A 24,195-nucleotide genomic window follows, 5' to 3' on the forward strand; every position below is an offset into this window, starting at 1 on the left:
ATTAGGTTCTGGCTCCGTACATGTTAAGAGAAGAGAACATGCTCGTGGATCAGATAGGCTGCAGACGGCTGGACAGAAATGGTAGCAGACGGTGAATGTTGAACTTTTGTTGCACACAAAACCAGGAGCTCCATCCTCTCTCTCTCTTTTTACAAGTTAACGGTCGAATGTCCCCCTCCCCTTCCAAAAAGGTGAACGTTGGTAACGTCTTGATCACACCGACGGCGTCATTTGCGCGTAATGTTTACCTAGCAGCTCCTGGTTATGTGTGCAACAAAAGTTCAACATTCACCTCCTGCTACCATTTCTGTCCAGCCGTCTACAGACCACAGTTTGACGCACACGTTGGATAGATTCACCGTACGCGAACCACCCAGAACGCACCACAGCTGTCTCTGCAACGCTACAAGGACAAACGCAGTGTTTCATTGGACATGTATTTACTTCTGGTTTCCCAAAATGCAATGCCACTGTTGGTGTGATCAAGGCGTAACTCCTGGGAGATCGTGATTTTGTCCAAATACTGCTGCTCTTTATCCCACGCATCCCATACATATGTTATAACGTATAGCCCAGATAGCTACGTAGGTTATAATGTACAGATCAGATAGCTACGTAGGTTATAATGTACAGATCAGATAGCTACATAGGCTATAATGTACAGATCAGATAGCTACATAGGTTATAATGTACAGATCAGATAGCTACGTAGGATATGATGTACAGATCAGATAGCTACGTAGGATATAATGTACAGATCAGATAGCTACGTAGGTTATAATGTACAGATCAGATAGCTACGTAGGTTATAATGTACAGCCCAGATAGCTACGTAGGTTATAATGTACAGATCAGATAGCTACGTAGGTTATAATGTACAGATCAGATAGCTACGTAGGTTATAATGTACAGCCCAGATAGCTACGTAGGTTATAATGTACAGATCAGATAGCTACGTAGGATATGATGTACAGATCAGATAGCTACGTAGGTTATAATGTACAGATCAGATAGCTACGTAGGTTATAATGTACAGATCAGATAGCTACATAGGCTATAATGTACAGATCAGATAGCTACATAGGTTATAATGTACAGATCAGATAGCTACGTAGGATATAATGTACAGATCAGATAGCTACGTAGGATATAATGTACAGATCAGATAGCTACATAGGCTATAATGTACAGATCAGATAGCTACATAGGGTATATGTTCAGGGCTGTATTTTTCCGGTCATACCAAGCTGTTCTCGTGTCGTGAGGAGAGGCTAGTGGCCAGGCTGATAAGGGAAGGAGATCTGAGGTTTCTATCATTCAAAACAGATACAAATACAATGTTATTGGTCACATGGTTATCAGATGTTATTGCGAGTTTAGAGAAATGCTTGTGCTTCTAGTTCTGACAGTGCAGTAATATCTAACAAGTAATCTAACATTTCTCCAACAACTACCTAATACACAAAAATCTAAAAGGGTGAATGAGAATATGTACATATAAGTATATGGATGAGCGATGGCCGAGCGGCATAGGTAAGATGCAATAGATGAAATACAGTATATACACATGAGATGAGTAATGCTGTTTCCTGAAGTCCACGATCATCTCAATTGTTATGTTGACGTTGAGTGTGAGGTTATTTTCCTGACACCACACTCCGAGGGCCCTCACCTCCTCCCTGTAGGCCGTCTCGTCGTTGTTGGTAATCAAGCCTACCACTGTAGTGTCGTCTGCAAACTTGATAACTTGAAACTTGAACTTGAGTTGGAGGCGTGCGTGGCCACGCAGTCATGGGTAAACATGGAGTACAGGTGAGGGCTCAGAACGCACCCTTGTGGGGCCCCAGTGTTGAGGATCAGCGGGGTGGAGATGTTGTTTCCTACCCTCACCACCTGGGGGCGGCCCGTCAGGAAGTCCAGGACCCAGTTGCACAGGGCGGGGTTGAGACCCAGGGTCTCTAGCTTGATGACGAGCTTGGAGGGTACTATGGTGTTGAATGCCGAGCTGTAGTCAATAAACAGCATTCTCACATAGGTATTCCTCTTGTCCAGATGGGTTAGGGCAGTGTATAGCGTGGTTGAGATTGCATCGTCTGTGGACCTATTTGGGCGGTAAGCAAATTGGAGTGGGTCTAGGGTGTCAGGTAGGGTGGAGGTGATATGGTCCTTGACTAGTCTCTCAAAGCACTTCATGATGACGGAAGTGAGTAGTCATTTATTTCAGTTACCTTTGTTCCTGTACCCAAGAATGCACAATGGTAGCCATCTTGAAGCATGTGGGGACAGCAGATTGGGATAGGGAGCGATTGAATATGTCACTAAACACACCAGCACAGTGTAGCAGAGAGACTGACTGGCAGGGAGGAACACCTGTCCCCTCGGGCTCACCTCAGCTTGCCTCCAAAACACTTCAATTCTCAGAAAAATATCTGTAGAATTGCTGTCCGGTTTCTTAAAAAGCTGTAGTGTTTTACTGTACATGAATTTTTTGTTGTTGTTGAATTTTTACCCCTTTTTCTCCCCAATTTCGTGGTGTCCAATTGTTGTAGTAGCTACTATCTTGTCTCATTGCTACAACTCCCGTACGGGCTCGGGAGAGACGAAGGTTGAAAGTCATGCGTCCTCCGATACACAACCCAACCAGCCGCACTGCTTCTTAACACAGCGCACATCCAACCTGGAAGCCAGCCGCACCAATGTGTCGGAGGAAACACCGTGCACCTGGCAACCTTGGTTAGCGCTCACTGCGCCCGGCCCGCCACAGGAGTCGCTGGTGCACGATGAGACAAGGATATCCCTACCGACCAAGCCCTCCCTAACCCGGGCGACGCTAGGCCAATTGTGCGTCGCCCCATGGACCTCCCGGTCGCGGCCGGTTACGACAGAGCCTGGGCGCGAACCCAGGGACTCTGATGGCACAGCTGGCGCTGCAGTACAGCGCCCTTAACCACTGCACCACCCGGGGAGCCGAAACCAACATTGATTGACTGACTGACTGACTGACTGACTGACTGATTGACTGACTGACTGATTGACTGACTGACTGATTGACTGACTGACTGACTGACTGACTGACTGACTGATTGACTGACTGATTGACTGACTGACTGACTGACTGACTGATTGACTGACTGACTGACTGACTGATTGACTGACTGATTGACTGACTGATTGAGTGATTGACTGACTGACTGACTGACTGACTGATTGACTGACTGATTGACTGACTGACTGACTGACTGACTGATTGACTGACTGACTGACTGACTGACTGACTGATTGACTGACTGATTGACTGATTGACTGACTGACTGACTGACTGATGAATTGTGTCTCTCTCCTGTAGGACGGTCATCTGCGTGTCAACGACCAGCTGATAGCGGTGAACGGAGAGTCTCTACTGGGGAAGTCGAACCATGAAGCCATGGAGACCCTGAGGAGATCCATGTCTATGGAGGGGAACTTGAGGGGCACGATACAGCTGGTGGTGCTACGAGCCCTGGTCCAATCAGAGGTTGGTTATATACCTGGTACAGTCACCCATGTAGTACAGTCACCCAGGGACTACAGTCACCCAGGTAGTACAGTCACCCAGGGACTACAGTCACCCAGGTAGTACAGTCACCCAGGTAGTACAGTCACCCAGGTAGTACAGTCACCCAGGTAGTACAGCCACCCATATACTACAGTCATCCAGGTAGTACAGTCACCCAGGTACTACAGTCACCCATATACTACAGTCACCCAGGTAGTACAGTCACCCAGGTAGTACAGTCACCCAGGTAGTACAGTCACCCAGGTAGTACAGTCACCCAGGTAGTACAGTCACCCAGGTAGTACAGTCACCCGGGTAGTACAGTCACCCTGGTAGTACAGTCACCCTGGTAGTACAGTCACCCAGGTAGTACAGTCACCCGGGTAGTACAGTCTAGGACTCTACCACGTCTCTCCACGTGTTCTAAACAGACATGTAAATGGGTCTGGACAATGGTGCGTTCCTCGTCCTACTGCTCCACTGTTCAGGGCTGGCTCTGGCTTTGTTGCAGATTGATGGTCCCCCCTCCCCCTCCCCCATACACCCCCTGCCGATGTCATGGTTATTGCCACTCGTTGTGGGGAATTGCAGACTGGGATGTGTGGGCACGGGTCGGTAGAGGGTTGGTTAGGACCCTCTCTGCTTGGCTCTTATTGTTCCCATGAACTACACATTCATGTTCATTATGTTTTATGGTGTGTGACTGACTGGGGCTGGGGTGGGGTTGGGTTGGAGTGGGGTGGGTTGGGGTGGGGTGGGCTGGGGTGGGTTGGGCTGGAGTGTGTTGTGGTGGGGTGGGTTGGGTTGGGCTGGGGTGGGTTGGGGTGTGTTGGGTTGGGGTGGGTTGGGTTGGGCTGGGGTGGGTTGGGGTGTGTTGGGTTGGGGTGGGTTGGGCTGGGGTGGGGTGGGTTGGGGTGGGGTGGGTTGGGCTGGGGTGGGGTGGGCTGGGGTGGGGTGGGCTGGGGTGGGTTGGGCTGGAGTGTGTTGTGGTGGGGTGGGTTGGGTTGGGCTGGGGTGGGTTGGGGTGGGTTGGGCTGGGGTGGGGTGGGTTGGGGTGGGTTTCGGTGGGTTTGGCTGGGGTGGTGGTTTGGGGTGGGTTGGGGTGGAGTGTGGTGTGGTGGGGTGGGGTGGGTTGGGTTGGGCTGGGGTGGGTTGGGGTGGGGTGGGGTGGGGTGGGGTGGGTTGGGCTGGGGTGGGGTGGGTTGGGGTGGGCTGGGTTGGGGTGGGGTGGGGTGGGTTGGGGTGGGGTGGTAGCCATTTCAGCGACTGGGCCCCGAGGGAGGTAGAAGGGGGGGTGACGGGAGGACATTGTCCTCTTTGTGTGGTGGACATCTCTCTTTCTTTCTCTGTATTTCTCCCTCCCTCTTTCTGTATCTGTTTCTCTCTTTCTGATCTTCTCTGTGGATGGTTGGTTGTCAGCTGGGCCAGATGGTGATGTTGCCATGGTGAATTGTTGGATGAGACACAGTCTGCAGTGATAGGCTCTATAGAGATGGAGATGTCTTCATGTCTTCATGGAGGTTAGGTCTACTCAGAGCCTAGTGTGGTCCATGGTCTATAGAGATGTCTTCATGGAGGTTAGGTCTACTCAGAGCCTAGTGTGGTCCATGGTCTATAGCGATGTCTTCATGGAGGTTAGGCCTACTCAGAGCCTAGTGTGGTCCGTGGTCTATAGAGATGTCTTCATGGAGGCTAGGCCTACTCAGAGCCTAGTGTGGTCCATGGTCTATAGAGATGTCTTCATGGAGGCTAGGTCTACTCAGAGCCTAGTGTGGTCCATGGTCTATAGAGATGTCTTCATGTCTTCATGGAGGCTAGGTCTACTCAGAGCCTAGTGTGGTCCATGGTCTATAGAGATGTCTTCATGGAGGCTAGGTCTACTCAGAGCCTAGTGTGGTCCATGGTCTATAGAGATGTCTTCATGGAGGCTAGGTCTACTCAGAGCCTAGTGTGGTCCATGGTCTATAGCGATGTCTTCATGGAGGTTAGGCCTACTCAGAGCCTAGTGTGGTCCGTGGTCTATAGAGATGTCTTCATGGAGGCTAGGCCTACTCAGAGCCTAGTGTGGTCCATGGTCTATAGAGATGTCTTCATGGAGGCTAGGCCTACTCAGAGCCTAGTGTGGTCCATGGTCTATAGAGATGTCTTCATGGAGGCTAGGCCTACTCAGAGCCTAGTGTGGTCCATGGTCTATAGAGATGTCTTCATGGAGGCTAGGCCTACTCAGAGCCTAGTGTGGTCCATGGTCTATAGAGATGTCTTCATGGAGGCTAGGCCTACTCAGAGCCTAGTGCGGTCCATGGTCTATAGAGATGTCTTCATGTCTTCATGGAGGCTAGGCCTACTCAGAGCCTAGTGTGGTCCGTGGTCTATAGAGATGTCTTCATGGAGGCTAGGTCTACTCAGAGCCTAGTGTGGTCCATGGTCTATAGAGATGTCTTCATGTCTTCATGGAGGCTAGGTCTACTCAGAGCCTAGTGTGGTCCGTGGTCTATAGAGATGTCTTCATGGAGGCTAGGTCTACTCAGAGCCTAGTGTGGTCCATGGTCTATAGAGATGTCTTCATGGAGGTTAGGTCTACTCAGAGCCTAGTGTGGTCCATGGTCTATAGAGATGTCTTCATGGAGGCTAGGTCTACTCAGAGCCTAGTGTGGTCCATGGTCTATAGAGATGTCTTCATGTCTTCATGGAGGCTAGGTCTACTCAGAGCCTAGTGTGGTCCATGGTCTATAGAGATGTCTTCATGGAGGCTAGGTCTACTCAGAGCCTAGTGCGGTCCATGGTCTATAGAGATGTCTTCATGTCTTCATGGAGGCTAGGTCTACTCAGAGCCTAGTGCGGTCCATGGTCTATAGAGATGTCTTCATGTCTTCATGGAGGCTAGGTCTACTCAGAGCCTAGTGTGGTCCATGGTCTATAGAGATGTCTTCATGTCTTCATGGAGGCTAGGCCTACTCAGAGCCTAGTGTGGTCCATGGTCTATAGAGATGTCTTCATGGAGGCTAGGCCTACTCAGAGCCTAGTGTGGTCCATGGTCTATAGCGATGTCTTCATGGAGGCTAGGTCTACTCAGAGCCTAGTGTGGTCCATGGTCTATAGAGATGTCTTCATGGAGGCTAGGCCTACTCAGAGCCTAGTGTGGTCCATGGTCTATAGAGATGTCTTCATGGAGGCTAGGCCTACTCAGAGCCTAGTGTGGTCCATGGTCTATAGAGATGTCTTCATGGAGGCTAGGTCTACTCAGAGCCTTGGGATCCATAGATTTATAGCAATCTTTTTCTAGCATAAACCTCCATTCACTGATTCAAGGAATGGAATATGAATAGAGTCTGTATCATGCTATTTTCTCCTTTTACGATGCATGGAGGAGACGTCCCGATAATCGGTCTTCTATAGTCCCTGTGGACAGTGTTGTTAAGGTAAGGCCAGGAGACGTCCCGATAATCGGTCTTCTATAGTCCCTGTGGACAGTGTTGTTAAGGTAAGGCCAGGAGACGTCCCGATAATCGGTCTTCTATAGTCCCTGTGGACAGTGTTGTTAAGGTAAGGCCAGGAGACGTCCCGATAATCGGTCTTCTATAGTCCCTGTGGACAGTGTTGTTAAGGTAAGGCCAGGAGACGTCCCGATAATCGGTCTTCTATAGTCCCTGTGGACAGTGTTGTTAAGGTAAGGCCAGGAGACGTCCCGATAATCGGTCTTCTATAGTCCCTGTGGACAGTGTTGTTAAGGTAAGGCCAGGAGACGTCCCGATAATCGGTCTTCTATAGTCCCTGTGGACAGTGTTGTTAAGGTAAGGCCAGGAGACGTCCCGATAATCGGTCTTCTATAGTCCCTGTGGACAGTGTTGTTAAGGTAGGGCCAGGAGACGTCCCGATAATCGGTCTTCTATAGTCCCTGTGGACAGTGTTGTTAAGGTAGGGCCAGGAGACGTCCCGATAATCGGTCTTCTATAGTCCCTGTGGACAGTGTTGTTAAGGTAGGGCCAGGAGACGTCCCGATAATCGGTCTTCTATAGTCCCTGTGGACAGTGTTGTTAAGGTAAGGCCAGGAGACGTCCCGATAATCGGTCTTCTATAGTCCCTGTGGACAGTGTTGTTAAGGTAAGGCCAGGAGACGTCCCGATAATCGGTCTTCTATAGTCCCTGTGGACAGTGTTGTTAAGGTAAGGCCAGGAGACGTCCCGATAATCGGTCTTCTATAGTCCCTGTGGACAGTGTTGTTAAGGTAAGGCCAGGAGACGTCCCGATAATCGGTCTTCTATAGTCCCTGTGGACAGTGTTGTTAAGGTAAGGCCAGGAGACGTCCCGATAATCGGTCTTCTATAGTCCCTGTGGACAGTGTTGTTAAGGTAAGGCCAGGAGACGTCCCGATAATCGGTCTTCTATAGTCCCTGTGGACAGTGTTGTTAAGGTAAGGCCAGGAGACGTCCCGATAATCGGTCTTCTATAGTCCCTGTGGACAGTGTTGTTAAGGTAAGGCCAGGAGACGTCCCGATAATCGGTCTTCTATAGTCCCTGTGGACAGTGTTGTTAAGGTAAGGCCAGGAGACGTCCCGATAATCGGTCTTCTATAGTCCCTGTGGACAGTGTTGTTAAGGTAAGGCCAGGAGACGTCCCGATAATCGGTCTTCTATAGTCCCTGTGGACAGTGTTGTTAAGGTAGGGCCAGGAGACGTCCCGATAATCGGTCTTCTATAGTCCCTGTGGACAGTGTTGTTAAGGTAAGGCCAGGAGACGTCCCGATAATCGGTCTTCTATAGTCCCTGTGGACAGTGTTGTTAAGGTAAGGCCAGGAGACGTCCCGATAATCGGTCTTCTATAGTCCCTGTGGACAGTGTTGTTAAGGTAAGGCCAGGAGACGTCCCGATAATCGGTCTTCTATAGTCCCTGTGGACAGTGTTGTTAAGGTAAGGCCAGGAGACGTCCCGATAATCGGTCTTCTATAGTCCCTGTGGACAGTGTTGTTAAGGTAAGGCCAGGAGACGTCCCGATAATCGGTCTTCTATAGTCCCTGTGGACAGTGTTGTTAAGGTAGGGCCAGGAGACGTCCCGATAATCGGTCTTCTATAGTCCCTGTGGACAGTGTTGTTAAGGTAGGGCCAGGAGACGTCCCGATAATCGGTCTTCTATAGTCCCTGTGGACAGTGTTGTTAAGGTAAGGCCAGGAGACGTCCCGATAATCGGTCTTCTATAGTCCCTGTGGACAGTGTTGTTAAGGTAAGGCCAGGAGACGTCCCGATAATCGGTCTTCTATAGTCCCTGTGGACAGTGTTGTTAAGGTAAGGCCAGGAGACGTCCCGATAATCGGTCTTCTATAGTCCCTGTGGACAGTGTTGTTAAGGTAAGGCCAGGAGACGTCCCGATAATCGGTCTTCTATAGTCCCTGTGGACAGTGTTGTTAAGGTAAGGCCAGGAGACGTCCCGATAATCGGTCTTCTATAGTCCCTGTGGACAGTGTTGTTAAGGTAAGGCCAGGAGACGTCCCGATAATCGGTCTTCTATAGTCCCTGTGGACAGTGTTGTTAAGGTAAGGCCAGGAGACGTCCCGATAATCGGTCTTCTATAGTCCCTGTGGACAGTGTTGTTAAGGTAAGGCCAGGAGACGTCCCGATAATCGGTCTTCTATAGTCCCTGTGGACAGTGTTGTTAAGGTAAGGCCAGGAGACGTCCCGATAATCGGTCTTCTATAGTCCCTGTGGACAGTGTTGTTAAGGTAAGGCCAGGAGACGTCCCGATAATCGTTCTTCTCACCAAAACATCTGTAGCATCCTAACGGCCTAACAATCGAATATGCTGAATCTATAGAAACTCTCACGAACCACGATGCTGTTCTCCGTTTTGCTCTACGACCCCCCTACAAGTATCACGGGACTCGTCTGAATGTAACCCATATAAACTAATGGTAGGATGGAGATATATATATAAATATATAGATATTAAACCTTCATCTGAAGGCAACCCATATAAACTAATGGTAGGATGGATATATATATATAGATATTAAACCTTCATCTGAAGGCAACCCATATAAACTAATGGTAGGATGGATATATATATATAGATATTAAACCTTCATCTGAAGGCAACCCATATAAACTAATGGTAGGATGGATATATATATATATATAGATATTAAACCTTCATCTGAAGGCAACCCATATAAACTAATGGTAGGATGGATATATATATATATAGATATTAAACCTTCATCTGAAGGCAACCCATATAAACTAATGGTAGGATGGATATATATATAGATATTAAACCTTCATCTGAAGGCAACCCATATAAACTAATGGTAGGATGGATATATATATATATATATATATATATATATATATATATATATATATATAGATATTAAACCTTCATCTGAAGGCAACCCATATAAACTAATGGTAGGATGGATATATATATATAGATATTAAACCTTCATCTGAAGGCAACCCATATAAACTAATGGTAGGATGGATATATATATAGATATTAAACCTTCATCTGAAGGCAACCCATATAAACTAATGGTAGGATGGATATATATATAGATATTAAACCTTCATCTGAAGGCAACCCATATAAACTAATGGTAGGATGGATATATATATATAAATATTAAACCTTCATCTGAAGGCAACCCATATAAACTAATGGTAGGATGGATATATATATAGATATTAAACCTTCATCTGAAGGCAACCCATATAAACTAATGGTAGGATGGATATATATATATCGATATTAAACCTTCATCTGAAGGCAACCCATATAAACTAATGGTAGGATGGATATATATATAGATATTAAACCTTCATCTGAAGGCAACCCATATAAACTAATGGTAGGATGGATATATATATAGATATTAAACCTTCATCTGAAGGCAACCCATATAAACTAATGGTAGGATGGATATATATATAGATATTAAACCTTCATCTGAAGGCAACCCATATAAACTAATGGTAGGATGGATATATATATAAATATATAGATATTAAACCTTCATCTGAAGGCAACCCATATAAACTAATGGTAGGATGGATATATATATAGATATTAAACCTTCATCTGAAGGCAACCCATATAAACTAATGGTAGGATGGATATATATATATAGATATTAAACCTTCATCTGAAGGCAACCCATATAAACTAATGGTAGGATGGATATATATATAGATATTAAACCTTCATCTGAAGGCAACCCATATAAACTAATGGTAGGATGGATATATATATATAGATATTAAACCTTCATCTGAAGGCAACCCATATAAACTAATGGTAGGATGGATATATATATAGATATTAAACCTTCATCTGAAGGCAACCCATATAAACTAATGGTAGGATGGATATATATATAGATATTAAACCTTCATCTGAAGGCAACCCATATAAACTAATGGTAGGATGGATATATATATAGATATTAAACCTTCATCTGAAGGCAACCCATATAAACTAATGGTAGGATGGATATATATATAGATATTAAACCTTCATCTGAAGGCAACCCATATAAACTAATGGTAGGATGGATATATATATATAGATATTAAACCTTCATCTGAAGGCAACCCATATAAACTAATGGTAGGATGGAGATATATATAAATATATAGATATTAAACCTTCATCTGAAGGCAACCCATATAAACTAATGGTAGGATGGATATATATATAGATATTAAACCTTCATCTGAAGGCAACCCATATAAGCTAATGGTAGGATGGATATATATATAGATATTAAACCTTCATCTGAATGTAACCCATATAAATGCATGGAAGTATGGAGGTAGTTTTGTGCCAACAACAATAAATAATCCCTTTTTTGCTGTTTATGAATGTGTTGTTCAACGTGTTTCTATGGGCTATAGTAGTAAAACATCAATATTTTTTAGGGGTCCTAAAATTCTAAATCAAAAATTGACCTTCCAAATATAGTTTGAATGAAAAATATGTAATGAATTGTTATTTGAATATGCTGGTAACAGTTTTATAAAAAGCATTAAGGCACAGTGAAGCGGTGCTGTGTAATGAATTCAGTCACAGGTAAATGGGTTGACTGGACCTCCACTATCGCGTCAGGCCGAGCGACAGCATTTACCTGTGACTGAACTCATTACACAGCACTGCTTCACGTGCCTTAATGCTTAACTATACAACGGGTCTGTCTAATCCTGGATGCTGATTGGTTTAAAAAGTGCATTCCAGCTGGTGTCTATTCTACAAGTTACCACCGGCTAAATCTATGATGTTAAAAACACCTATATACTCTGTTCCGTCTGACTGCAATCCACTGTCTCATCAGCCCAGCCAGGCAATTTATAAACCTGCGTAAAGCATCTGGAAATTATCTCCCTTTTCTTTTAGACTAGTGGTTTTCAACAGATTTGTATGAACCGTCTGTCTCTCTGACGTTTGAAATATTGAAATTCGATCTCCAGCTGTCCTGTAGTAGTGAACGTGTCGGGGTCATGGACGAGACAGACGGGCACGCAGCTTTTCTCAACCAGTCCAAATCATGAATCAGCATCATTTTTATTGATTTATAACCAAGAAATGTCAATAGAAAACATGTAAAACGAAACGAAATGCAGCTGGTTTGCAGTGTCTCCAGCTTCAGTTTGAAGTGATTGTGTACTAGCTGTGTTGTTGGCTGGTTCCTCTGAACAAGTGTCCTGAGGAGAGAACACACTTTCTATGCCAGGTGAAATCTCACCTCGTTGCGACATCTCACCTCGTTGCCAGGTGACATCATACCTCATTGCCAGGTGACATCATACCTCATTGCCAGGTGATTCATACCTCGTTGCCAGGTGAAATCTCACCTCGTTGCCAGGTGACATCATACCTCGTTGCCAGGTGACATCATACCTCGTTGCCAGGTGACATCTCACCTCGTTGCCAGGTGACATCATACCTCGTTGCCAGGTGACATCATACCTCGTTGCCAGGTGACATCATACCTCGTTGCCAGGTGACATCATACCTCGTTAGCTCATTGTTATGGACGTATCCAAATAAATGTCACTAGAAAACAGCTTAAACAAATGCAAGCAAGGGAACGTTGCCAGACAGTATGTAAATGAATACAAATTATGTTTTTATTGAAAATATGTCAATCATTATTTGAATATGTTGGTTACCCATTGTATAAAAGTGATGATGCCCTAGAAGCCGATGTGCCAAAATACATCCTCCAAACGCCGGCGTCTCGGGCATGATTAATTAACCACAAACTAGCCTCCTTACCTGACAGAAATATATCAGGATTATTTGTATCAATTGGGTGGCCATTGTTGTGAAAACTCTGCCATGATGTACTGCAGCAGTAGGCCTAACACCAGTGTTGTAAAAACTCTGTACACCAACGACCCAGGGAAGAGTTGCAGGGTAGAGGAGAAGAGAATAACTAATTTAAAAGCTGTAAAAACACGAGTAGCTTGTGACTCCTTTCATTTATTGTAAATTCGCTCATTAGAAATGGTTGGAGACTCTTCCTATATGATGTCCTTCCATACAGACTGGAGTGATGCTTCTATTCAAATGTTGTTGATCAGTAGGAAGGCATGACACACCTATTGAGTCACATCCATATAAACTCAGACTATAAACTCACTGTTAACTGTGTTTATTTTCAGCAAATTTAACATGTAAATATTTGTATGAACATAACAAGATTCAACAACTGAGACATAAACTGAACAAGTTCCCCAGACATGTGAATAACAGAAATTGAATAATGTGTCCCTGAACAAAGGGGGGTTCAAAATCAAAAGTAACAGTCAGTATCTGGTGTGGCCACCAGCTGCATTAAGTACTGCAGTGCATCTCGTCCTCATGGACTGCACCAGATTTGATAGTTCTTGCTGTGAGATGTTACCCCACTCTTCCACCAAGGCACCTGCAAGTTTCTGGACATTTCTGGGTGGAATGGCCCTAGCCCTCACCCTCCGATCCAACAGGTCCCAGACATGATCAATGGGATTGAGATCCGGGCTCTTCGCTGGCCATGGCAGAACACTTACATTCCTGTCTTGCAGGAAATCACGCACATAACGAGCAGTATGGGTGGTGGCACTGTCACAGCCTCTCTCAGGAGGGTCATGTCAGGATGAGGCTGCAGGAAGGGTACCACATGAGGGAGAAGGATATCTTCCCTGTAACGCACAGTGTTGAGATTGCCTGCAATGACAACAAGCTCAGTCTGATGATGCTGTGACACACCGCCCCAGACCATGACGGACCCTCCATCTCCAAATCAATCCCGCTCCAGAGTACAGGCCTCTGTGTAACGCTCATTCCATCAACAATAAACGCGAATCCGACTATCACCCCTGGTGGGACAAAACCGAGACTTGTCAGTCTCCACTTTTTGCCAGTCCTGTCTGGTCCAGCGACGGTGGGTTTGTGTCCATAGGCGACGTTGTTGCCGGTGATGTCTGGTGAGGACATGCCTTACAACAGTCCAACCTCTCTCAGCCTATTGTGGACAGTCTGAGCACTGATGGAGGGATTGTGGGTTCCCTGGTGTAACTCGGGCAGTTGCCATCCTGTACCTGTCATGCAGGTGTGATGTTTGGATGTACCGATCCTGTGCAGGTGTTGTTAAATGTGGTCTGCCACTGCGAGGACGATCAGCTGTCCGTCCTGTCTCCCTGTAGCCCTGTCTTAGGCGTCTCACAGTACGGACATTGCAGTTTATTGCCCTGGCCACATCTGCAGTCCTCATGCCTCCTTGCAGCAAGCCTAAGGCATGTTAACACAGATGAGCAGGGACCCTGGGCATCTTTCTTTTGGTGTTTTTCAGAGTCAGTAGAAAGGCCTCTTTAGTGTCCTAACTTTTCATAACTGACCTTAATTGCCTACCGTCTGTAAGCTGTTAGTGTCTTAACGACCATTCCACAGGTGCATGTTCATTAATTGTTTATGGTTCATTGAACAAGCAATGGGAAACAGTGTTTAAACCCTTTACAATGAAGATCTGAGAAGTTATTTGGATTTTTACGAATTATCTTTGAAAGACAGGGTCCTGAAAATGGGACGTTTCTTTTTTTTCTGAGTTCATATACAGTTGAAGTCGGAGGTTTACATACACTTAGGTTGGAGTCATTAAAACTCATTTTTCAATCACTCCACAAACTTCTTGTTAGCAAATTATAGTTTTGGCCAGTCGGTTAGGACATCTACTTTGTGGATGACACAAGTTATTTTTCCAACAATTGTTTACAGACAGATTATTTCACTTATAATTCACTGTATCTCAATTCCAGTGGGTCAGAAGTTTACATACACTAAGTTGACTGTGCCTTTAAACAGCTTGGAAAATTCCAGAAAATGACGTCATGGCTTTAGAAGCTTCTGATAGGCTAATTGACATCATTTGAGTCAATTGGAAGTGTACCTGTGGATGTATTTCAAGGCCTACCTTCAAACTCAGTGCCTCTTTGCTTGACATCATGGGAAAATCTAAATAAATCAGCCAAGACCTTCCAAATGCCTGAAGGTACCACATTCATCTGTACAAACAATAGTACAAAAGTATAAATACCATGGGACCACGCAGCCGTCATACCGCTCAGGAAGGAGACGCGTTCTGTCTCCCAGAGACGAATGTACTTTGGTGCGAAATGTGCAAATCAATCCCAGAACAACAGCAAAGGACCTTGTGAAGATGCTGGAGGAAACAGGTACAAAAGTATATATCCACAGTAAAATGAGTCCTTTATCGACATGACCTGAAAGGCTGCTCAGCAAGGAAGAAGCCACTGCTCCAAAACCGCCATAAAAAAAGCCAGACTACAGTTTGCAACTGCACATGGGGACCAAGATCATACTTTTTGGAGAAATGTCCTCTGGTCTGATGAAACAAAAATATAACTTTTTGGCCATAATGACCATCGTTATGTTTGGAGGAAAAAGGGGGAGGCTTGCAAGCCGAAGAACACCATCCCAACCGTGAAGCACGGGGGTGGCAGCATCATGTTGTGGGGGTGCTTTGCTGCAGGAGGTACTGGTGCACTTCACACAATATATGGCATCATGGAGGAAAATTATGTGGATATATTGAAGCAACATCTCCAGACATCAGTCAGGAAGTTAAAGCTTGGTCGCAAATGTATCTTCCAAATGGACAATGACCCAAAGAATACTTCCAAAGTTGTGGCAAAATGGCTTCAGGACAACGAAGTCAAGGTATTGGAGTGGCCATCACAAAGACCTGACCTCACTCCTATAGAAAATGTGTGGGCATGTGATGTAATGTAATGAAAAAGTGTGCGAGCAAAGAGGCCTACAAACCTGACTCAGTTACACCAGCTCTGTCAGGAGGAATGGGCCAGAATTCACCCAACTTATTGTGTGAAGCTCGTGGAAGGCTACCTGAAACGTTAAAGTTAAACAATTTACAGACAATGCTACCAAATACTAATTGAGTGTATGTAAACTTCTGACCCACTGGGAATATGATTAATTAAATAAAAGCTTAAATAACTCCTCTCTACTATTATTCTGACATTTCACATTCTTAAAATAAAGTGGTAATCCTAACTGACGTAAGACAGGGAAATTTTACTAGAATTAAATGTCAGGAATTGTGAAAAACAGAGTATTTGGCTGAGGTGTGTGTAAACTTCTGACTTCAACTGTTTATATGTACATATTCCTATTCCATCCCTTTAGATTTGTGTGTATTAGGTCGTTTTGGGGGAATTGTTAGATATTACTGCACTGTCGGGAACTAGATGCTCAAGCATTTCTCTACACTCGCATTAACCTCTGCTGACCATGTGACCATGAACATCTGCTAACCATGTGACCAATAACATCTGCTAACCATGTGACCAATAACATCTGCTAACCATGTGACCAATAACATCTGCTGACCATGTGATCAATAACATCTGCTGACCATGGGACCAATAACATCTGCTAACCATGTGACCAATAACATCTGCTAACCATGTGACCAATAACATCTGCTAAGCATGTGACCAATAACATCTGCTGACCATGTGACCAATAACATCTGCTAACCATGTGACCAATAACATCTGCTAACCATGTGACCAATAACATCTGTTAACCATGTGACCAATAACATCTGCTAACCATGTGACCAATAACATCTGCTAACCATGTGACCAATAACATCTGCTAACCATGTGACCAATAACATCTGTTGACCATGTGATCAATAACATCTGCTAACCATGTGACCAATAACATCTGCTGACCATGTGACCAATAACATCTGCTAACCATGTGACCAATAACATCTGCTGACCATGTGACCAATAACATCTGCTAACCATGTGACCAATAACATCTGCTGACCATGTGATCATTAACATCTGCTGACCATGTGACCAATAACATCTGATTTGAATATGTTTTCACCTCCTTATGTACCCAGTTCGTCAAGATATTTACCATTCAAATAAAATAATTAAATTATGTCGTTTTAGATTCTTAATAACAAAGTCACATTTATTTGTTTGATTTTAAAATTGATGCATTCATGTATGTCTCTGGGAACTGTTGTCATCAACATTGTCATATCGACCTCCTAGGTCATTCTCTACCCCCACACCCTCAGAACCAGCCTGGAGGAAAATGCTTTAATTCCCCAGCCAGATCTAATCTCATCCCCCTCTCTCTCCACTCATCTCCAACACACAGCCAGTTGAGTAGCCCTGGTATAATCTGTTCACCATTGGGGGTCCTGATAATTAAATCTGTCCCAGGTCAGAGAGCCTGGAGGACCCTTACCCCAGAGCCCTAGAGAGAGGACCCTGGCTAGGCTGGGATAGCTTGCTGTGGGAGGTCGTGGAAAGTATCCAGGAATCTTTGCCTTAAAGGGGAAGTTCACCCCAAAAACACTTCTGGGCCCTTTAAAACACTTCTGGGCCCTTTAAAACACTTCTGGGCCCCTTAAAACACTTGCCCGGAGGTTTGTCAGTACCCAAGACAGTTCTTAGGTCCATTGTTTGAGTATTTAGAGTATTTTTTATATCAAACAGATATATTTCCAAAATGACCTAAAGGCATTTTTTTTGTATTTATCGTTACTAAGCAACAGCTAAATGACCTAAAAACAATAAAAAATGGTGTATTTATCGTTACTAAGCAACAGCTAAATGACCTAAAAACAATTAAAAATTGTGTATTTATCGTTACTAAGCAACAGCTAAATGACCTAAAAACAATTAAAAATTGTGTATTTATCGTTACTAAGCAACAGCTAAATGACCTAAAAACAATTAAAAATTGTGTATTTATCATTACTAAGCAACAGCTAAATGACCTAAAAACAATTAAAAATTGTGTATTTATCGTTACTAAGCAACAGCTAAATTACCTAAAAACAATAAAAAAATTGTGTATTTATCGTTACTAAGCAACAGCTAAATGACCTAAAAACAATAAAAAATTGTGTATTTATCGTTACTAAGCAACAGCTAAATGACCTAAAAACAATTAAAAATGGTGTATTTATCGTTACTAAGCAACAGCTAAATGACCTAAAAACAATTAAAAATTGTGTATTTATCATTACTAAGCAACAGCTAAATGACCTAAAAACAATTAAAAATTGTGTATTTATCGTTACTAAGCAACAGCTAAATGACCTAAAAACAATTAAAAATTGTGTATTTATCGTTACTAAGCAACAGCTAAATGACCTAAAAACAATTAAAAATAGTGTATTTATCATTACTAAGCAACAGCTAAATGACCTAAAAACAATTAAAAATAGTGTATTTATCATTACTAAGCAACAGCTAAATGACCTAAAAACAATTAAAAATTGTGTATTTATCGTTACTAAGCAACAGCTAAATGACCTAAAAACAATTAAAAATTGTGTATTTATCATTACTAAGCAACAGCTAAATGACCTAAAAACAATTAAAAATTGTGTATTTATCGTTACTAAGCAACAGCTAAATGACCTAAAAACAATTAAAAATTGTGTAAGCAACACGTGGTTGTCTTTGAATTGAATTAACAAATCAATGCGTTTAGTGGAAAAGGTATGAACAAATTTAAACCTGCTGGTTGGTCCTTTTCTTTGTGGTTTTACATTATGATTGTTACAGGCTGGCGAGATGAATGAGCATCTTACAAAGGAAGTCAGGACGACAGGAAGTTAACACAGAGATGGTAGCTAGGCTAGCGGTCGGTAGTGGTTTCCAATCTCTCCTCAAGAAAGGAAGTCAGGATGACAGGAAGTTGACAAAGAGATGGTAGCTAGGCTAGTGGTTGGTAGTGGTTTCCAATCTCTCCTCAAGAAAGGAAGTCAGGACGACAGGAAGTTAACAAAGAGATGGTAGCTAGGCTAGCGGTCGGTAGTGGTTTCTAATCTCTCCTCAAGAAAGGAAGTCAGGACGACAGGAAGTTAACAAAGAGATGGTAGCTAGGCTAGCGGTCGGTAGTGGATTCAAATCTCTGAAGTAAAGTAGCCGAGTCACTTTAGGGAAGTAAGTAGGCAGAATATCTAGCCAACACGAGGTGTTCCCAGGTGCAGTAATGTCCCTGTCAGATACAAATACACTGCACATTTTCCTCTTTCCCCTGTCCGTGATAGAGCTCTGTATCAGGCGTGGCTGCAGGCCGTCATCCTGATTATGGTGCTGATACAAAGCCTGAAGTGAATCGCCAGTGATCACTTTGAAATAATCTGCTTATTCGATACATCTAAATACTCAAGGCTCCTAAAAACAAACGGCCAGGCAGGTGTTATGAAGGGCCCAGAGGTTGTTATGGTGATGGTGTTATGAAGGGCCCAGAGGTTGTTATGGTGATGGTGTTATGAAGGGCCCAGAGGTTGTTATGGTGATGGTGTTATGAAGGGCCCAGAGGTTGTTATGGTGATGGTGTTATGAAGGGCCCAGAGGTTGTTATGGTGATGGTGTTATGAAGGGCCCAGAGGTTGTTATGGTGATGGTGTTATGAAGGGCCCAGAGGTTGTTATGGTGATGGTGTTATGAAGGGCCCAGAGGTTGTTATGGTGATGGTGTTATGAAGGGCCCAGAGGTTGTTATGGTGATGGTGTTATGAAGGGCCCAGAGGTTGTTATGGTGTTATGAAGGGCCCAGAGGTTGTTATGGTGATGGTGTTATGAAGGGCCCAGAGGTTGTTATGATGTTATGAAGGGCCCAGAGGTTGTTATGGTGATGGTGTTATGAAGGGCCCAGAGGTTGTTATGGTGTTATGAAGGGCCCAGAGGTTGTTATGGTGATGGTGTTATGAAGGGCCCAGAGGTTGTTATGGTGATGGTGTTATGAAGGGCCCAGAGGTTGTTATGGTGATGGTGTTATGAAGGGCCCAGAGGTTGTGATGGTGTTATGAAGGGCCCAGAGGTTGTTATGGTGTTATGAAGGGCCCAGATGTTGTGATGGTGTTATGAAGGGCCCAGAGGTTGTGATGGTGTTATGAAGGGCCCAGAGGTTGTTATGGTGTTATGAAGGGCCCAGAGGTTGTGATGGTGTTATGAAGGGCCCAGAGGTTGTGATGGTGTTATGAAGGGCCCAGAGGTTGTGATGGTGTTATGAAGGGCCCAGAGGTTGTGATGGTGTTATGAAGGGCCCAGAGGTTGTGATGGTGTTATGAAGGGCCCAGAGGTTGTGATGGTGTTATGAAGGGCCCAGAGGTTGTGATGGTGTTATGAAGGGCCCAGAGGTTGTTATGGTGATGGTGTTATGAAGGGCCCAGAGGTTGTTATGGTGATGGTGTTATGAAGGGCCCAGAGGTTGTTATGGTGATGGTGTTATGAAGGGCCCAGAGGTTGTTATGGTGATGGTGTTATGAAGGGCCCAGAGGTTGTTATGGTGATGCTGTTATGAAGGGCCCAGAGGTTGTTATGGTGATGGTGTTATGAAGGGCCCAGAGGTTGTTATGATGATGCTGTTATGAAGGGCCCAGAGGTTGTTATGGTGATGGTGTTATGAAGGGCCCAGAGGTTGTTATGATGATGCTGTTATGAAGGGCCCAGAGGTTGTTATGGTGATGGTGTTATGAAGGGCCCAGAGGTTGTTATGGTGATGGTGTTATGAAGGGCCCAGAGGTTGTTATGGTGATGGTGTTATGAAGGGCCCAGAGGTTGTTATGGTGATGGTGTTATGAAGGGCCCAGAGGTTGTTATGGTGATGGTGTTATGAAGGGCCCAGAGGTTGTTATGGTGATGGTGTTATGAAGGGCCCAGAGGTTGTTATGGTGATGCTGATATGAAGGGCCCAGAGGTTGTTATGGTGATGGTGTTATGAAGGGCCCAGAGGTTGTTATGGTGATGGTGTTATGAAGGGCCCAGAGGTTGTTATGGTGATGGTGTTATGAAGGGCCCAGAGGTTGTTATGGTGATGGTGTTATGAAGGGCCCAGAGGTTGTTATGGTGATGGTGTTATGAAGGGCCCAGAGGTTGTTATGGTGATGGTGTTATGAAGGGCCCAGAGGTTGTTATGGTGATGGTGTTATGAAGGGCCCAGAGGTTGTTATGGTGATGGTGTTATGAAGGGCCCAGAGGTTGTTATGGTGATGGTGTTATGAAGGGCCCAGAGGTTGTTATGGTGATGGTGTTATGAAGGGCCCAGAGGTTGTTATGGTGATGGTGTTATTAAGGGCCCAGAGGTTGTTATGGTGATGGTGTTATGAAGGGCCCAGAGGCTGTTATGGTGATGGTGTTATGAAGGGCCCAGAGGTTGTTGATTCTGCTCTCCACCAGTCCTCACTATGGAAACACACTTTCCCTATATATATATATATATATACATGAGTGTTATTGTTTTTTTGACCTTTATTTAACTAGGAAAGTCAGCTAAGAACAAATTCTTATTTACAATGAAGGCCAACCAGGGAACAATGGGTTTAACAGGGGCAGAATTACATATTTTTACCTTGTCGGCTTGGGGGATTCGATCCAGCAACCTTTCGGTTACTAGTCCAACGCTCTAACCACTAGGTCACCTGTCTCTAACCACTAGGTCACCTGTCTCTAACCACTAGGTCACCTGTCTCTAACCACTAGGCTACCTGTCTCTAACCACTAGGTCACCTGTCTCTAACCACTAGGTCACCTGTCTCTAACCACTAGGTCACCTGTCTCTAACCACTAGGTCACCTGTCTCTAACCACTAGGTCACCTGTCTCTAACCACTAGGCTGCCTGTCTCTAACCACTGGGTAATCTGTCTCTAACCACTAGGTCACCTGTCTCAAACCACTAGGTCACCTGTCTCTAACCACTAGGCTACGCTGCCACCTCTACACTCTAACCACTAGGTCACCTGTCTCTAACCACTAGGTCACCTGTCTCTAACCACTAGGCTGCCTGTCTCTAACCACTGGGTAATCTGTCTCTAACCACTAGGTCACCTGTCTCAAACCACTAGGTCACCTGTCTCTAACCACTAGGCTACGCTGCCACCTCTACACTCTAACCACTAGGTCACCTGTCTCTAACCACTAGGTCACCTGTCTCTAACCACTAGGCTGCCTGTCTCTAACCACTAGGTCACCTGTCTCTAACCACTAGGTCACCTGTCTCTAACCACTAGGTCACCTGTCTCAAACCACTAGGTCACCTGTCTCTAACCACTAGGTCACATGTCTCAAACCACTAGGTCACCTGTCTCTAACCACTAGGCTACGCTGCCACCTCTACACTCTAACCACTAGGTCACCTGTCTCTAACCACTAGGCTACGCTGCCACCTCTACACTCTAACCACTAGGTCACCTGTCTCTAACCACTAGGCTACGCTGCCACCTCTACACTCTAACCACTAGGTCACCTGTCTCTAACCACTAGGCTACGCTGCCACCTCTACACTCTAACCACTAGGTCACCTGTCTCTAACCACTAGGCTACGCTGCCACCTCTACACTCTAACCACTAGGTCACCTGTCTCTAACCACTAGGCTACGCTGCCACCCCTACACTCTAACCACTAGGTCACCTGTCTCTAACCACTAGGCTACGCTGCCACCCCTACACTCTAACCACTAGGCTACGCTGCCACCCCTACACTCTAACCACTAGGCTACGCTGCCACCCCTACACTCTAACCACTAGGCTACGCTGCCACCTCTACACTCTAACCACTAGGTCACCTGTCTCTAACCACTAGGCTACGCTGCCACCTCTACACTCTAACCACTAGGCTCCCTGTTACCCCAACATCCCTAGTATAACATAGGAGTCTATAGACAAGTGCAACACTAGTTTCACAGTGGAAAAGCAGCATTACTAGCAGTAAGTTAAGCCTGGGGACATCGGCGTGCCCCTGAGGCCCGGAGGAGAATAGGGTAGCGTGGTGTCGTGGCCTGGCGGAGACAGACAGAGAGGATACTGTAGTGTGGTGCTCTGACTGAAGGCTGCAGGCCCGATGCAGAGACAGACAGAGAGGATACTGTAGTGTGGTGCTCTGACTGAAGGCTGCAGGCCCGATGCAGAGACAGACAGAGAGGATACTGTAGTGTGGTGCTCTGACTGAAGGCTGCAGGCCCGATGCAGAGACAGACAGAGAGGATACTGTAGTGTGGTGCTCTGACTGAAGGCTGCAGGCCCGATGCAGAGACAGACAGACAGAGGATACTGTAGTGTGGTGCTCTGACTGAAGGCTGCAGGCCCGATGCAGAGACAGACAGAGAGGATACTGTAGTGTGGTGCTCTGACTGAAGGCTGCAGGCCCGATGCAGAGACAGACAGAGAGGATACTGTAGTGTGGTGCTCTGACTGAAGGCTGCAGGCCCGATGCAGAGGCAGACAGAGAGGATACTGTAGTGTGGTGCTCTGACTGAAGGCTGCAGGCCCGATGCAGAGACAGACAGACAGAGAGGATACTGTAGTGTGGTGCTCTGACTGAAGGCTGCAGGCCCGATGCAGAGACAGACAGAGAGGATACTGTAGTGTGGTGCTCTGACTGAAGGCTGCAGGCCCGATGCAGAGACAGACAGACAGGATACTGTAGTGTGGTGCTCTGACTGAAGGCTGCAGGCCCGATGCAGAGACAGACAGACAGAGAGGATACTGTAGTGTGGTGCTCTGACTGAAGGCTGCAGGCCCGATGCAGAGACAGACAGAGAGGATACTGTAGTGTGGTGCTCTGACTGAAGGCTGCAGGCCCGATGCAGAGACAGACAGACAGGATACTGTAGTGTGGTGCTCTGACTGAAGGCTGCAGGCCCGATGCAGAGACAGACAGACAGAGAGGATACTGTAGTGTGGTGCTCTGACTGAAGGCTGCAGGCCCGATGCAGAGACAGACAGAGAGGATACTGTAGTGTGGTGCTCTGACTGAAGGCTGCAGGCCCGATGCAGAGACAGACAGAGAGGATACTGTAGTGTGGTGCTCTGACTGAAGGCTGCAGGCCCGATGCAGAGACAGACAGAGAGGATACTGTAGTGTGGTGCTCTGACTGAAGGCTGCAGGCCCGATGCAGAGACAGACAGAGAGGATACTGTAGTGTGGTGCTCTGACTGAAGGCTGCAGGCCCGATGCAGAGACAGACAGAGAGGATACTGTAGTGTGGTGCTCTGACTGAAGGCTGCAGGCCCAATGCAGAGACAGACAAAGAGGATACTGTAGTGTGGTGCTCTGACTGAAGGCTGCAGGCCCGATGCAGAGACAGACAGAGAGGATACTGTAGTGTG

The 24,195-nt window shown here is 45.5% G+C and overlaps 1 protein-coding gene across 10 annotated transcripts in view; it reads left to right on the top strand.

Moving 5' to 3' along the window:
• Window positions 1–24,195, top strand: part of pard3bb (par-3 family cell polarity regulator beta b) — a 539,900-nt gene that overhangs the window by 169,338 nt on the left and 346,367 nt on the right. For all 10 annotated transcript variants that reach the window (XM_090230480.1, XM_090230482.1, XM_090230481.1 and 7 more), the window contains one exon: window positions 3,347–3,514. In XM_090230480.1, the coding sequence (XP_090086606.1) occupies window positions 3,347–3,514 (168 nt within the window). The remainder of the gene's footprint in view (window positions 1–3,346; window positions 3,515–24,195) is intronic.

The sequence above is a fragment of the Oncorhynchus mykiss genome, chromosome 3 (genome assembly GCF_057628025.1).
Source record: "Oncorhynchus mykiss isolate SJ-2025 chromosome 3, ASM5762802v1, whole genome shotgun sequence".
In the NCBI taxonomy this organism is placed as follows: Eukaryota; Metazoa; Chordata; class Actinopteri; order Salmoniformes; family Salmonidae; genus Oncorhynchus; species Oncorhynchus mykiss.